Below are 16,999 nucleotides of genomic sequence, written 5' to 3'. Positions count from 1 at the left end.
ATCATCTATCTATAAACAATAACCTTTGCGGGAACTCAAGTGGCTAGTCGTAGGGAGTTGTGCTGTTAATCGAAAGTCAGCACCTTTTTGTTATCTCTAATTCACAAGGAGAGATTTTGAGAAAGATTGACACTATCCTCTTGTGCAATTTACAGCTCCAGAAAAATCTGAGAGTCAGCTGTGAGTTGGTTTCTATTTGACGGCAGTGAGAAAGGGAAAAAAATAACAGTTGCTTAGAATCACGTAACATTTTACCTGATTTATCTATTACTCTTTTGTATGCTCTAGTAGTTCATTATTGTATTACCAAATTAAACAGCATATTCTTTAATTAGATAAATACTATAGATCTAAAGGAAATTTAAAAGTGTAAAATATCTATGGGCTCAAATAAATTTAAAAAATAATTACCAAAAATATTTTAAAACGTCCTGGTTTTCATTCCTTTCAATCACTTTCATATTTTATTTTTATTCATATAATAAACCCTGTATCTATATTTATAACAAGCACCTAGTTGCCTAAGCTTTGGTCAAGATAGTGGCTTTTACTGCTTTCATGCTTTAGCTAAGCAAATGAACAACATTCCCCCACTGCTTAGCAAACTCTGTGCACATGCAGTGATGGGAGAGCCTCAGCAGAAGCCAGCTGGCAAACACCCTGCCAAAGGGCAGCTTCCTTTTGCCTGTGCCTTTAATTAAGAAGTGGCAATGGGCCCATCACTATGCAGGAGCAGAGAGGCCCAATGACCTCTATTAGAGCAGGGCAATCACAGGCAGAAGTGCCAGCTGGCAAATGCCTGTGCCCTGGAAAGCTCTGCCACCTGTGTCTGGCCCAAAGCCATCCAGAAAAACAGTAGTGTCTTTTTGAGGGTTTAAAATGATCCTGGAAACATACCCACATCCCCTTCCTCAATGCTTGGTATAAAAGACCTTTGTGGTTTTTATTTTTCCTTAGAATTAGAGGAGAAAATAACCAGAAAAAACTTTTAGCAAACATGTCTGTTCTTACTTTTTCTTGGCAATTAAAATACTTTTCTCTGTAAAAAAGTAGTTAATAACTACCCTGAATAACATATAGAAAGCTTTTGATGTTCTTAAAGCATATAAATAAACAACTTGCTATTAAGGAAGACCTTCAATGAGATGGATCGATTCTATGACTGGATGGTGGGAATGAGTGCGTTTGAGATGGCTAGGTTGGCACAGGATTGACAGCATTTAGGGCTCTTTTACATAGGGTCACTATGAGTCACAAGCAACTTGATGGCACATAAATATCAACAACAATTAATTTGAGGATATATGGTGAAATATTTGCCCAAATAATGTTTGTACTCTGACTTGTACAAATAATGCAATGTTTACTATAATATTACATATTAAGACTAAAATAGACTTAAATCAATATTATTAAAACAAAATTCAGACTAGAAGTAAAATAAATTTACAACATATAAAACATTCATTAAATGTAATATCAATAGACGAGGACTATTGTTTATCAACTTCAGTAACTATTCTAAAAGAAGTTTAAGACAGAACAGATCTATAAAATTTTGCTTCTGTTAAATATTATGTGCTAGAGGAAACATACATATGCTAAATAACAGTAGAGAAAACTGACAAAGATTTTTAGAATAATATATGGAATGATTTTTGTAAAGAAAATAATAAAACTAGCTAGTTGATCCATGAAATGCATCTCAATATGTAATTTTTCAACCTTATAGTTTTCTACACTCAAATATATAACTGATATACCTGTTAGAGTTTAGTTCTTTTAATGTGCAATTTTCCATTTCATTTGTTTTTAAAATAGACATTAATTAGTCAAATATTTGAAAATTAGCATGTTTATAACTTATTTTTACTGTTTTTACAAAACTCTAGCATTGAATTTGTATAATAAAGATTTTGAGAAACGTTAACAAGGTCTGTAGCCTTTAATTTCATGAATTATTAGTGGACAAGTTAGATGGATCTTAGCTGAAAGTAGAGAATTCCAGATAAATGTTTATTTGTGTTTCATAGACTATGCAAAGGCATTTAATTGAGTGGATCACAACAAATTGTGGTTTACCTTGAGAAGAATAGGAATCCCAGAACACTTGATTGTGCTCATGATAAATCTATACTCTGACCAGGACACAGTTATCAGAACAGGATTAGTAAGCGCTGCATAGTTCATGATCAGGAAAGATGTGGCCTGTATCCATACCTTTTCAATGTATATGGGGAATAGATCATCCAGGAAGCTGGACTTCATGAGGAGGAATATGAGGAATATCAGGATTGGAGGAAGACTCGTCAACAACCTGCTTTATGCAGATGATACATCCTTGCTTGCCGAACTTGAGGAGGACCTGAAGTGTTTGCTGCAGAAGGTCAAGTACTTCAGCTTTCAATATGAATTGAAATTCAACATTAAGAATACAAAATTCTCATCCATGTTAACTTGTAGCATTATGATAGATGGAAAAGAGATTGAGATTGTTAACAGCTCCAGCTTGGTTGGTTCCACAATCAGCACTCCCGGTACCAGCAGCCAGGAAATCAAAAGACAAATATTATTGGGAAAATATGTTTTTGGGGACCTCTCCAGAGTACTGCAGAGCAACGATGTAAATCTAGAGACTGAGGTGCACCTGATCCAAACCATGGTCTTCACAGTTACTTGCTGTTCATCAAAGAGCTGGACAATGACAAAAGCTGACTGAAGAAGAATTGATGTCCTTGAGCTGTGGTGTTTGAGAAGACAATTCAGCATGCCATGGATTGCTAAGTGAACAGGTATGTCCTAGAGAGGGTAGAATCAGTTTGCTGCTTGAAGGGAAGGGTTTGAAGCTCTGTTTGATATTCTGTGGAGTATATCAGTATATAGTATATCCCCAGGAGGGACCAAACCTTGGAGAAGGAAATCATGCTTGGAAGGGTGGAGGGCAGTGCAAGAGAAGGCCCTTCATGAGATGGATTATCAGTCAGTCATTGGATTAATGGGGAAAGGCTAGTCAAAAACAATTAACTCAAATACAGCAGAGTTCAGAGCAGTTGCCCATAAGGCACTATGAATTTCAAGTGACTCAAGGGCATATAACAATAACAACAACATAAAAAATTTAATTGTAGACCTCTGTAATTTACAATGTAGTTTTGGATTACAACCCTGAGAAAATAAAAATTCAGTAAGGTATAATAATGTCATTTTACTTTGCATAATTAAATGTACTGTCTTTGCCTAAGAACCACTATGAACTATATACAAACACTACTTTGCCTCAGGTTCTCTTAGAACACTAGTGTTCTACTCCCTGCGGTAGTGGTCTACGAGAATCTGAAGTAGAGTAGTGTTCGTATATAGTTTATAGTGGTTCTTAGACAAAGACAGTACAACCTGGAGATCAGTTGGCCGAGTGGAGAGAAAGTGATGCTACCAAGCCAAAGGCGGGAGACTTCTAATCCACGGCCTTCAGGCCTGTTTTTCATTGTTTTTGTTCAAACATTCTTATCGGTTATATAGCCGTTGTGTGTCTACTTGCCGTATAGAGGTAACTTGTGGCTGTTGTGAAGCTGAACACTGTGACACTGATGTGTCAAATGTGATAATGGTTACCCTTGGTGGACAGTGTTTGGTGACACTCCCTGATTAAAACAAGCTTGGAAGCAGGAGAGGTAGCCACTTCCATAATAGCTTGCCTCCGGAAACCCTATGAGCTAGAGAAAAGATGAAAGTCACACAAGTGTTGAGGACTTTCGATCATAGGGTCGCTATGAGTCTCCTACGACTCGACGGCACTTAACAATAATAACAACATTTTTATTGGATAATTTAGTTTATATATTTTTGTGACAATCTTAAAATATCATTCTAATGATAGCTAAAATGTCATAAAAATAGCATCTTTACATAATGCTTTATCATGGTCAGATAGCTTCATGTAATGCTATCTATACATCATTCCTAGAAAAAGAATTATTTCTTTGTAGAAATAATTAGAAATAAATCTTGACTCATTATTTAGCCATCCATGACAAAAATTTATAAACATTAGAGTAAGATATTAAAATACAGAAAGAAAATAAAAGTTGTTGTTATGTGCCATTGAGTAGCCTGCAACTCACAGCAAGTCTATGAACAATAGTTCTGAGCCCTCTCCTATTCAGAGGCAGTCTCAGTGGGTCTGACACACTTAATCCCAACATTGTGTCAACCCATCTCATCTGGCTCTTCATTTCCTGTGGTACCTCTCTACCCTTTTGAGCATGATGTGTTTATCCAAGGACTGGTCCCTCCTGGCCATGTGCCCAAAGTATGTAAGATAGAGCTTCAAAATCTTTACCTCCAAGGAGAAACTTGGTTTCAACCTCTCAACAACGGACACATTTGTTTTCTCCTAGTGGTCCATGGTATGTTCAAGAGTCTTCTCCAGCACCAGAACTCAAAGGCGTAAATTCCTCTGTCATCCTTACACATCATTCAGCTCTCTGATGCATATAGCATGTGGTCACAAAGACCATGGCCTGAATCAGGCTCATTTAGTCTCTAGACTGGCATCATTGCTTCTCAGTAATCTAAAGAGGTCTTGATGGCTCACTTCCCCAATGCAATTCATATTTTGATTTCCTGACTGCTGGTGTCAAGAGTGTTGATGGTGGAGCCGAGCAAGCAGAAATTGTTAACAATCTCAATCTCTTTTCCATGCATCATGATATTGTCAATTGACATAGTGGTGATAATTGTTGTCTTCTTGGTGTTTAGCTTCAATCCATATTGAAGACTACACTGCTTCACTTTCTGCAGCAAATGCTTCTTGTCCTTCTCAGTTTCAGCATGCAAGGTTGTTTCACCTATATATCACAGGTTTTGACAAGTCTTCTTCCAATTCTGACACCACACTCTTTCTCATTAACTTCAGCTAGTTGCATGATCTGTTCTGCATATAGATTGAAAAGATATGGAGACAGGATGCATCCTGAAACATCCTTTCCTAATTTTGAACCATGCAGTGTTTCCTCGCTCTGTTCTGATGACTACCTGTGGCCCAAGTATTTATTTTGCACAAGCACAATCAAGTGTTCTAGAATTCCCATTCTCCGCAAAGTTATCCATGTTTTGTTGTGATCCACAGAGTCAAATACCTTTATATAATCTATGAAACACAGATCAACATTCTTCTGGTACTCTTTGCTTTCTGCCAAGATTATCCTTCTGAAATCTGTGATAATGTCTCTAGGGCCACGTTCTTTTCTAATTCCTGCTTGTATTTCTAGTAGTTATCATTAATGTACTCTTTCGGTGGTATTTGGATAATCTTCAGCAGGATTTTGCTTGTATGTGATATTAGTTATACTGTTTGATAATTACCATACTTTGTCAGAACACCTTTTTTTGGGGTATAGGAATAAATATGGATCTTTTCCAATCAGTTCGCAAAGTAATTGTCCAACTTATTTCCCTGATAAATCCCATTCTAGTACCATAACTGTGAGTCTGTGAGTCAACAACAAATAAATAAACATCTTGCTGCTGGTGTGGCTATAGAGTCACTACAGAACAGGGCTACGATATCTTTATCTGCATTTTGCTTTGGGGTGGTGAGCAGTTATGTTATTCTCTCTCTCTCTCTGGCCTTTTCCAAAAGACGCTCAAAGCCCTGTGCCTTCATGTCTCATTTTTTTTTATTTCTAGTATTTTAGTGTTTTATTTTGTTTTGTTTTGTTTTACTACTGGCTTATTTACAGAGTTTATATATATTGTTTTTTATACCAGGTCTTTCCCCTTTCCTTTATCTTTATGAACATTTTAAACATGTAATTCTTCTCTCAAAAACTAACTTTATGGTAAGTTCACAAATGAGCATGAATGACAACTTTCTTTAGGCCACAGATATTCTAATGACAAATTATGTAAAGATGACATATTAAACAACTTAAGGGAGATAAGAAAACCAGACAAATTTGGTGATACTGAACTTATAGTTCGGGTATTGGACTCTTACACTTAAAATAAAGTTTATGCATTATTTATGTTATTGTTAGGTGCCATTAAGTTGAATACAGCTCCGAGCTACCCTATGAATCCACTTGAAACTTCCCTTATCTGGTGTCGTATTCTCCATTCTGAGACATTAAAACAACATTGTTGATGTTATAGTGTCAGTTCATGTTGTTGAGGGTATGTTTCCTAGCTACACGTCCAAAGTATGAAATGCAAAGCTTTTGTATGTTTGCCTCCAAGAAACACTCTTTCCAGGACAAATCTGTTGGTTCTTTCGACAGTTAATGGGATGGTTATTCAGTACTCTTCTTCAGCTCCAAAACTCATAGGCATCGATTCTTCTCCTGTAATCCTTATTTACTATCCAGCTCTCAGATGCATAGCAGGTAATTGAGAAGAACATGACTTCAATCAAGCATAAATTGGTTCTCAAACTGACATCATTGCTCTTCAGTATTTTGAATAGTTCCTGACAGCAGACTTTCCCAATGCATTTTCTCTTAATTTCCTGATTTCTGACATCACAAGTGTTGATTTTTGATCCAAGTTAAATTCAATAGTTAAGAGCATTAACTTTTTTACTGTCTATCATTATGTAGACTGCTAATCCTGTGCTGAGGATTTTTATCTTCTTGATGTTGAGATGTAATTCATAACAAAGGCTGTAGTCATTGATCATATATATATATAAATCCTTCCAATTTTTAGCAAGCAAAATGGTGTCATCATCATAACGCAGGTTGTTGATGAGTCTTCCTTCAATCCTGCTACCACACTCATCTTTATAAAGGCCAGCTTAGCCAATTACTTGTTCAGTATATAGACTGAACAGGTATGGAATAAGGATAAAATCTTGATATACAGTTACTGTCAAACATTATTCTTCTTATAGAACACTGGGTAACTATTAAAGGTGAATAGATTAAGTGTTTGCAACATTTGAAAATTGCCCTATAAATGTATCTTTTAATGACTAAAACCTATGTAGGTAACTTTTGGAACACTTGTCAGTATCTAGAAAGTATCTAAATCTTCAACAGAAAAAAATATATATAAAGTATCCCCTGTACATTTTTTTTTCTGGTAATGACTATAGAGTCAGTTACCATTAATTTACCCATACAATTGCATCATGCTTTAATGGCTTAATGACAAGAAGTTGCACAGATAACACGAAGGTCCATGGCTTATATCCAGTAGCTGCTTCATGGGAGAAAGATGAGCAAACTCCTCCTGTGTGATTTATTGCTTCTGAAAACCCATTGGAGGATTAGCTATTGGTTGATTCCAAACTGATTGCACACAACAGTAACAATAATTTCTACAAATTGGGTAGCTGAAATTTTAAGATTTATTTTAAAAAATGAAGTAAGAATACTTTTCATTACACATCTCACCTTCTCAAAATATTTTATTTCATACTCCAAGATTATTCCATTTGGTCTATCTGGCTCTTGCCAAGACAAAGAAATGCTGTTTTTTGCGATCTTCCCTTTTTTCACAATGGTGACTGGAGAAGGAGCTAGAAAAAGAAGGACAGTGAAAAATAATGTTATTGACAAAGCTTTGGCATTTAAACAGGTACGTTTTCATATATCTAATAATTTATAGCATGATTTTTTAAATTATATAGACAACAACAACATATTATAAATTGATTTATCTTTGGACTCATAGAATAAATATATAAAATAAGTACACTACCTTTTAGGATACTAAAAATTTAACTCTCTCTATCCAGTACAAATTTTAAGCATTGTATAGTATTTAACAAATATTAACAGTTAAACAATCCTGAAAATGTTCTCATAATAAAACATTTTTAACATATTCAACAGAATCATTACTCTAATATGACTTTCAGCACTGTTGTAAGATAACTTGAAATGATTAAAATTTAGAAGAAAAAGTTTTCTCCATTTTCATGTTCATAAAATATTTAACTAGAAGTCACAATTACATGTGATTTTCAATGCTATATATCTTAACGTCCATTCAATAATTACTTTAGAAATAAGATTTTGGAAAAAGGAATGATTTTGTATATATTTGTATATGCAGTTTATTTTCAATTCTCAATTTTTTCATATTTAGCTAGATTGCTGAGTTGTAGACCATGTTTTAAATACAGCCTGTGTTTTTCATCATAAAGAAGAATAATGGACATAGTCCAATAATGATTTATTTTATAAAGCATAATACCTGGGAATGACTGTGTAAAACACAATGTGAGTGAAGAATAGTGTAAAGTGCAATTCTTACAAACTTTGAAAGCAAATCAATATAAAAAAAATTTTAGAAAAGAATTGATTAGTAATATTCCTGCTGGGCATTGCCTCCTTTTAGTCAGATTTTAGCTTTTATAAAATGCAAAAGATAAACAATCATGGAATAGTAAATGTGTTTTAAAACTGAAAAACATGAGAGGGCCAGATGTGTATAACCAGAGGCACAGTCCTATCTGCAAAAAAACAGTCATCTGGTGAGGCTTTTACATATAAATTATTTCCAAGTATTTTAATCGACAATACTTTTAAGTCAAAATAATGCCTTGAAATTTGTCACTCCCTAGAAAAATCTAAATTTAGCCAAATCAGAGAAAATCATTTAAGCAAGGAACAGTAAGAAAAATGTTTAGAGCTGTATGCTAGGTCTAGCAGGATAGTGAACATGAGATGAAGGGAAAAGACCAATCATTTTTAAATCTAAGATAAGGTGTCATAGATCTCTTTTTTTTTCCTCTGTCAAGAGAAAAACCATAATGTGCTGGCTTCCAGGTGGGGCAGTGGTTAGGAGTACCCTGACTCTATAGAGGTTTGGTCTTGTTTTTAGATGAGAGATAAGTCCAGTGTTTATCAGTCATCAAGAATGAATTGTTTGTATTCGCTCCCTATTTAAAAAGGCATTTGGGCCTTCCGGTTTGTGGCTCTCAGACATGGTTTTAATTGTTTTTGGTTAACATTCTTCTTAGTGGTATAGCACTAGTCTGTCTATTTGCTGTACAGAGGTAACTCACAGTTGCTGTGATGCTGAACACTGTGACTCTGATGGTACTGCTATAAGGGGGGAAAGTTGCAGTTGACCATCAGGGGAAAATTGTGTGTCAGTAAGAATAGAAGGGATTTAGAATGGTCACCCATGGTGGACAGTGTTTGGTGGAGCTTCCCGATTAAAACAAGCTTAGAAGCAGGAGTGGCATCCACTTCCAAAATAGCTTGCCTCCAGAAACTCTATGTACTTGGAGAAATTATGAAAATTATACAATTGTTCAGGTCTTTTGTTCATAGGGTTGCTGTGAGTGATCTATGACTTGATGGCACTTAACAACAACACTACCAGCATAGAGAGAGAGCTCTGTGGGCCTGATGGATAGAAAGTTATGCTACCAAGTCAAAGGTGGGTGATTTTAATCTGTGGCCCTCGGGCCTGGTTTTAATTGTTGTTGGTCAAACATTCTTCTAAGTGGTATAGCACTGGTCTGTCCATTTGCTGTACAGCAGTAACTCATGGTTGTTGTGATGCTGAACACTATGACACTGATGTATCAAATGCAATAATGGTTACCCGTGATGGACAGTGTTTAGTGAAGTGCCTCGATTAAAACAAGCTTGGAAGAAGGAGTGGCATCCACTTCCTAAATAGCTTGCCTCCAGAAACTCTATGAACTTTGAGAAATAATGAAAGTTACACAATTGTTCAGGGCTTCCATTCTTAGGGTTGCTATGAGTCATCTATGACTCAATGGCACTTCACAACAACAACAGTGTCATGAATTATAATTCTTTGTTATAACAAAGAAGCCCTTATGATGTAGAACTTTATGTATTTTTCTGCTGAATGAAAGGACAGTAGATTGAATCCATTAGGTACTCTGCAGGGAAAAAAAATAAGCATTCTTCTCTCCTTAACATTATGGACTCAGAAATTTGCTGAGTGGTTATCACGATTCTATATCAACTTAAAAAGCAGTGATGTTGCTTTTGAATTATGTATATTAACATAACAATTATCAGATATGTTGAATGTATTCCTCCAACCAAAACTAGAAAAAAACACATTAAAAGTATGCAGAAAATATAACTTGTTTGCTGCAAGCCAGGAAGACATGAAGCATTTGGAATAATCAATGCCAGTGATGACAGTCATCAGTATAGGTTACATACAACATAAAGAAAAAGCCTTCAAAATTGGACCAATAAGTACATCATAACAAACAGAGAAAATATTATCAAGAATTTCACAATTAATACCCAGCAGTCAATGACATCCTGCATTGGGCAAATGTACTTCAAAGAACTTATAAATAATCAGAATCTAAGACATGCCTTTGAGAAAGATATTTCTGATCCAAGGAATGCTATTTTCTATTGCTTCATATGTACATAAAAGAAAATTGAGAAGAATCAGAATGTCTGATGAGACTCTGAAAATTACACTAGAGCGTTGAGAAGCCAAACCAAAGAAAATAATGCTGAAGTAAAAGAGTTGACCAGAAGATTTCTAAGGGCAAGTCAAGAAGACAAAACAAAGTATTATCGTGAAATGTGCAGAGAGCTGACATTGGAGAATAAAAAGGCATGGATGCACTATGCATTTCTCAAGCTGCGAGGACGGGAAAACAAATTTAAGCCTCAAGTTGAAATATTTAAAGATACTATGGACAATATATTAAATAACCCAGGAAACATCAAAAGAAGATGGAAAGAATACACACAGTCACTTTACCAAAAAGAACAGACTGACATTAAAAAATTTCAGGAAGTATCCTATAATTAGGAGCCAATGGTAATGAAGGAGGAAGTAAAAGCTACATTGAAGGAACTAAAAAAAAACCCCAAAACACCCACACACACACACAAAACAAACAAACCAGGCCCCGGGAAACAATGGGATACCAATCTACTTGTTTTGATTAAAAGATACAGACCCAAATGCATTCACCAGTGTATGCTAGGAAATCTGAAGGACAGCTATTTGTCCCATGGATTGGAAGAGGTCTATATCTTTTCTTATTCTCAAAAAAGGGGATCCAACAGAATGTGGAAACTATCACACGCAAGCAAAATACTGCTGAAAATAATTCAAAATTTGCCAGAACAGTATATAGGTAGAGAACTACCAGAAGTTCAAGCAGGATTTAGAAGAGGATGTGGCACCAAGGATATCATTGCTGTTGTCAAAAGGAGGATATCATTGATGTTGTCAAACGAATTCTGGTTGAAAGTAAAGAATACCAGATGAATGCCTGTTTGTGGTTTATTCACTATGGAAAGGCATTTGACTGTGTGGATCATAACATGTTATTGCTGGCATTGAGAACTACAGGAATCCCAAAGCACTTTATTGTGCTCATGCAAAACATATACCTACATCAAGAGGCTGTTGTTCAACAGAGTAAGGAAACACTGCACGGTTTAAAACTAAAAAGAGAATGTATCAAGGTTTTATTCTCTCTCCATAACTATTCAATATGTATGCTGAGCAAATTATTTGAGAAACTAGAATCTATGGTTGGAAGCAGGAAAGGCATCCACTTCCTAAACAACATGCCTCTTGAAACTATGAACTTCTATAAATGATAGTTATAGAAAGGCTTCAGGCATTTTTGCTCATAGGACCGCTATGAGTCCTGTTCAACTCGAAGGCAATCAACAACAATAACAATAGAATATATAAAAAAGGATGTAGCATTAAGATCAGAGAAATACTTCTCAATAACCTGTTTTATGCAGAAGACACATGCTTGCTAAAAGTGAGGAGGAATACAGCCTTCAAATGGGTAACATCTCAATGTCAATAAAATGAAAATCCTCACTGCTGGACTAATAGACAACATTATGATAGATAGAAATTGAAACTGTCAATAACTTCATTTTGCTCTGATCCACAAGCAGCAACTTGGCACCAGCAGTCAGTAAATGAGAGGATGTTGCACTTGGATCCACAATCAACAACCTTGGCATCAGCAGTCAGGAAATCAGAAGATGTACTGAGAATAACTGCAGTCATATTAGCACTTCTCCAAATTATTGAGCAGTATTGATGTCAGTTTGGCGACTAAAATATTTCTGATTCAGGCCGTGGTCTTTTCTATTCTTTGCTATGCACCTGAGAGCTGGACAATGAATAGGGGTGACTAAAAAAGAATTGCTGCCTTTGAGTTGGTATGTTAAAAACGAATAGTGAATATCCCATGGACTACCAAAAGAACAAACAAATATATTTTGAAGAGGGTGCAGCCAGAATGCTCTTTAGAGGCAAAGCTGGTAATACTTTGCCAAACATAGTTTGGACATGTTGCTAGCAGGGGCTATTTCATAGAGAGTGACATGTTGCTCATGGGATTGTGTACCAATGAGGTTTTTTTCTTTGTCTTTTCGGGGGGGGGCGAAAGGGGGGGGGGGAGGGATTTGTGCGGGGAGAAGGGTGCAACAATGAATGAATGGAATTCCAAAATCTCTGTAGATGTTCATTGAAATGAAAAATAAACTAAATTAATAACAAAACAAAAACAAACAAACAAAAAAAACAAAAAAACCAACACGGAGAGTCGGTGAAAGGAAATGAGACGCAAAACTACGTGCATTCACATAATGATTGCTGCAATGGGCTCCAGTGTGTTCCTCAAGGAGATGGAATGGCATAGCGACTGCAGCTATGGGTTTGAGCACAGCAGAGACGGCAGGGGCCATTCTGTTGTACCCTAGCTGCTCTGACTTGGAGCCCATAGGATGTCAGCTAACATCGATGACAGTTATGCTCAGAGGTGGTTCCCTGGTATGTCTTCATGGAGCACGTATGGTGATTTGAAACTTAATACCAACAGGAGAGAAGATACAGCTTAGAGAGCCACACCACCTGACCGATCTTGTTTCTCCTGGATCCCACCACACCCCGGGTCTTAGCATCGAGAACAGGCATGTGTGATCATCTTGTTTAATCTGCTCCCTTAGAGGAACACTCTGTGTGGCTCCCATCCTCCGGGGTTTTCTATCTGCAAGATCATATCACCTCCTAAGAGACCCTTGGATTTTGTGTGTTGGCTTTGGGAATGGAGGAGCCCCATCTCGCGCCTTGACCTTGTAATGGAGCCTCTGTATCTGTCCATAGTTTCGCCATGTTCCACAGGTGCGGATCCCACGCCAGGACCTGCTGAACTGCATAGGGGTGTCACCCACTGGGGACCTGTGTCACCCTGTTTAAGTTGCTATCCCCATGAAGGGTCATGGGTATGTGGATGTGTGGGATGGTGCTTCCAGTGTGGCTGAGGCCCCACTGTGGAGTCTTGTGGGTCCCTGGTCCTTGGGGAGCTCATGATTGAATCCCTCTGCCTCAGGGCACTAAGGCTGAGTCCCCACCACGGGACATGAGAGGTCCCTAGGCTCACAGGGGCTGGTGAGACACCCTCACTTGCTCAGGGTCCTGGGAATGGTCTCTTCCCCCCATGCGCACTGGGCATTGCAAGCCGTGAACATGAGAGGGTACCCAGGTTTATTAAGGGGCAGCCCTCCTCTCTTGGCAACAACAGGACCAGGAAGGATGACATGGAATTGTGCCTCTCTGTGCTGGTGTCAGAGTGACTCAGGAGACTGCAGAATTGGATCACCCTGGAGTTCAGACTGCCTCTGGATGGGTCCTGGGCACTGCTTACCCATACCTTCAGGGTGACATCCAGGGACCCTGACATCCCTTGGCCTTATATCCTTGTGTCCTCACCATTTTCCCTTCTCAGGTGTGTTCCCTATGACTTGAAAGGGAAGCTTGACCAAAAAGTTCACGTTGTCCTGCCATGAATAGGATGGCACTGTCTACAAGGACTCCACCCACCCTTTAACAGCCACTGTGGGGAACCATGACCTCAACCAGAGAAGACCTAAGTAAAAGTGCTGACTGTTACTTCTTGTGGAGTCACAGGCTCACTGTCCAGTGACTATGCTCCACTGAACTCTTCAAAGGTACCACATGTCTAGGAGCCACCTTCTAAGTCACCTCACACCAAAGGAAGTCCTTCAAAGTGACCTATAGGCTCCTTTTATGTGGCCAGATGCCCAGGAGCCTACTTCAAAGTAACCACATGTTCAGGAACTGAGCCTAAAATGACCACACACCCAACAGACCCTCTGCAAGCAAACCTGCACCCAGAACCACCTTAAAAAGTTATCCAATGCCCAGGAGCCTCCTTTAAAGTGACCACAGGTCTAGAAACTTTTGCAAAATGACCACAAGCCCACAAAGTGACCACAAACCTCCTTTAAAGTCACCACAAATCCAGGAGGACTTTTCAAAGTGAGCATGTGCTCAGGATGCCCGTTCAGAGTGACCACACCTCCAGAAGCCCCCTTCCAAGACATGAGATGCACGGAAGCCACCTTTGCAGTGACCACATGCTCAGAAATCCTCTTCAAACTGACCACATGATCAAGAGTCCACTTCAGAGTGACCACATGCCAGGAGTCCCCTTAAGAAAAGCTCTCGCTGGCCCCCATTCCTGGGAGCAGAGGAGCAGAAGTTGGAGCATGCTCAGTAGGCGTGTTTAGGATAAGGGAGGGAAAGCCAGGAACCTTTTGAAATGGAACTGGTAGTCTCTTGTCAGGAAACGTTCCTGAGTGACAGTTCTCCTAGGACAGAGCAGAGGGTTGCCAAATCCTCATGTGCTTCCTTTGTGTTAACAACATAACGCTTAACAACAGCATTGCCATGACACTTCTCCCTGATTGTTTTAAGATGCCATCATATTGGTCACAGCTATAGTGTCCCCGTGAACAACGGATCTGAACCATATCCTGTCCTGTGCTGTTCTCATCATCTCTGACACACTTTTCATTATTCTGGTAAAACAACAACAACAAAAACCCCAAAACCAAACCCTGAATATATTGTGCACTTTTGCTAGAAATGAAAGGGTGAATTGCATAGGGAAAATGTGCTGTGCTGTCAGGGAACTTGCCAGAATGTTAAAGACAAACTCTATCAGTCTAGAGATTAAGGTGTACCTAATTCAGGTCATTGTCTTCACAGTTACTTGCTATGCATCTGAGAGCTGGACATGCTAAGAACGACTGAAGAATAATTGATGCCTTTGAATTGTGGTGCTAGAGAAAAATATTGAACATATAATGAACTGTCAAAACTACAAACAGATATGTCCTAGAGAGAGTGAAACCAAGTTGTTCCATGGAGGCAAGGATTTTTAAGCTCCATCATAAATACATTGCTCACGTTGCCAGGAGGGACCAGCCCTTGAAGAAGAAAATCATGTTTGGAAGGATGGAAGGATAGCACAGGAGAGGGACTGACATAATAACTAGGTGTGTCTGGGGTAATGAGATTGCTTCAGGATAGGAGAGGGATTAGAGGTACTGTACATAGCATTGTTGAATTATAGATGACTTCAGGGAACATAATAACAACATACTGTGCACTGCCAGAAAATGACAAAATTGTCTTTTAAAAATATTACTTTCAAAAAAAAATCATTGCTCCCGAATGCTGCATAGTGTTCCATTGTGTGAAGGTATCAGAATCTCTCAATCCTTTTAGTTATGGTTGGGAATTTGGACTACTCTATGTTCTTAAAATGGTAAATAAAGCTGCTATAAACATTGGTGTAAAATTTAATGTTTATGTTTCTGTCTTATTTCCTAGTAATGTAATAGCTGAGAGCAATGATTTAAAAAAAAGACTACATAACTTTGGAGAGACTAGACAGCATTAGACTGAGTGAACTAACTCAGCCTCGTAAGGACACATACTGTGGAAGACCATTATTGTAAAAATAGAAGGATAACTAATAATACATTAATAATACATGTATAGGGACCCAAGGGGATAAGGGGTTGGAGAAAAGAAGTGAAAATGAGTAAGGACGAAATCACAGGTTGCACAATTTGGTAGGTGAAGGAGACAGAAAAGGAAATGGGAAAGGTTTGGTGGAGATCTGTAAAGACAAGGTAATGGTGAACGTGGTCCAATGATGATTAATTTTATAAAACAATGTATGGGAATGATTGTATGAAACACAATGCTAATGAAGAGCAGAGTGAAAAATAATGCATAGGGACTCTGTAAGCAAACCAATATAAAACAAAAGTTTAAAAAACCTCCCATACAGCTATAATGTTCTTTCAAAACGTATATGAAAAGATTCTGTTCCATATGTTTGGACATATTATTGGAAGGGCTAGTTCCTAGAGAAGGATATCAGTTTTAAGGGAGAAACAGAAAAAGTCCTACTGGAAACGTACTGTGTCTACAAAAAGTAGCCTCAAATACAATAATAGTAATAAGGATGGCACAAGGGGCTCTGGTGGCATAGTGGTAAAAAGATATACTGTAGTCTCAAAAGCATGCAGTTCGAATCCACCAGCTGCTCTGTGAGAGATAGATAGTCAATCTCTTCCTTTGTCTGAAAATCCCCTAGAGGGTCATCTATTGTTTACTTCTGACACCAAGTTACCTTTCAATTTGTTGCACATAAATTTGTTGTGAGTTGAAACTGACTGGAAAGCACCTAACAACAACATAATCAGGCTTGTCAACATCAAGAGCTATGTTAATATAGATTTTATTTCCTTCCCTTACAGGTACTTTACTTTTAGTCTTTTTCCACTGAATCTCTTATTATTATTTTACTGCATCATATCAAATGTCAAATGCTATTACGTTCCTTCTGCAAGAAAAAAATTTATCAAGTTAAGAAATGAACTTTTTTTTTAAATTCTTAATACTAGGTATAGATAACTCCAAATTATTATATTTGTATCTGAAACAACCTTGCCGTGTCAGTTTAGTAAAACACTGAACAACTCTAATAACAGTTCCCATCTATAATAATTTTTCTTTAAGATAGTTTAATGAACTTTGTAATATGAATAGTTTTGTGTTGTTGTTGTTATTATGTGCCATCGAGTCACTTGTGACTCATAGTGACCCTTTGTACAACAGCCTAAACCCTGCTCTGTCCTGTGCCACTCACACTGTCTCTGACACACCCATCCCGATT

General features: G+C 37.7%; 1 protein-coding gene across 1 annotated transcript in view; it reads right to left on the bottom strand.

Annotated features, from left to right (window-relative positions):
• Positions 1–16,999, bottom strand: part of EPHA5 (EPH receptor A5) — a gene marked incomplete at its 5' end in the record, with an annotated part of 293,683 nt that overhangs the window by 157,090 nt on the left and 119,594 nt on the right. Inside the window, one exon of the mRNA XM_006902399.1 lies at positions 7,395–7,519. Coding sequence (XP_006902461.1) covers positions 7,395–7,519 — 125 coding nt within the window. The remainder of the gene's footprint in view (positions 1–7,394; positions 7,520–16,999) is intronic.

Source organism: Elephantulus edwardii, unplaced genomic scaffold, assembly GCF_000299155.1.
Source record: "Elephantulus edwardii isolate Elephantulus edwardi_28Jun2011 unplaced genomic scaffold, EleEdw1.0 scaffold00406, whole genome shotgun sequence".
NCBI lineage: Eukaryota > Metazoa > Chordata > Mammalia > Macroscelidea > Macroscelididae > Elephantulus > Elephantulus edwardii.
Note: the sequence above shows the minus strand (reverse complement) of the source record. Positions and strands in the feature narration are given on the sequence as shown.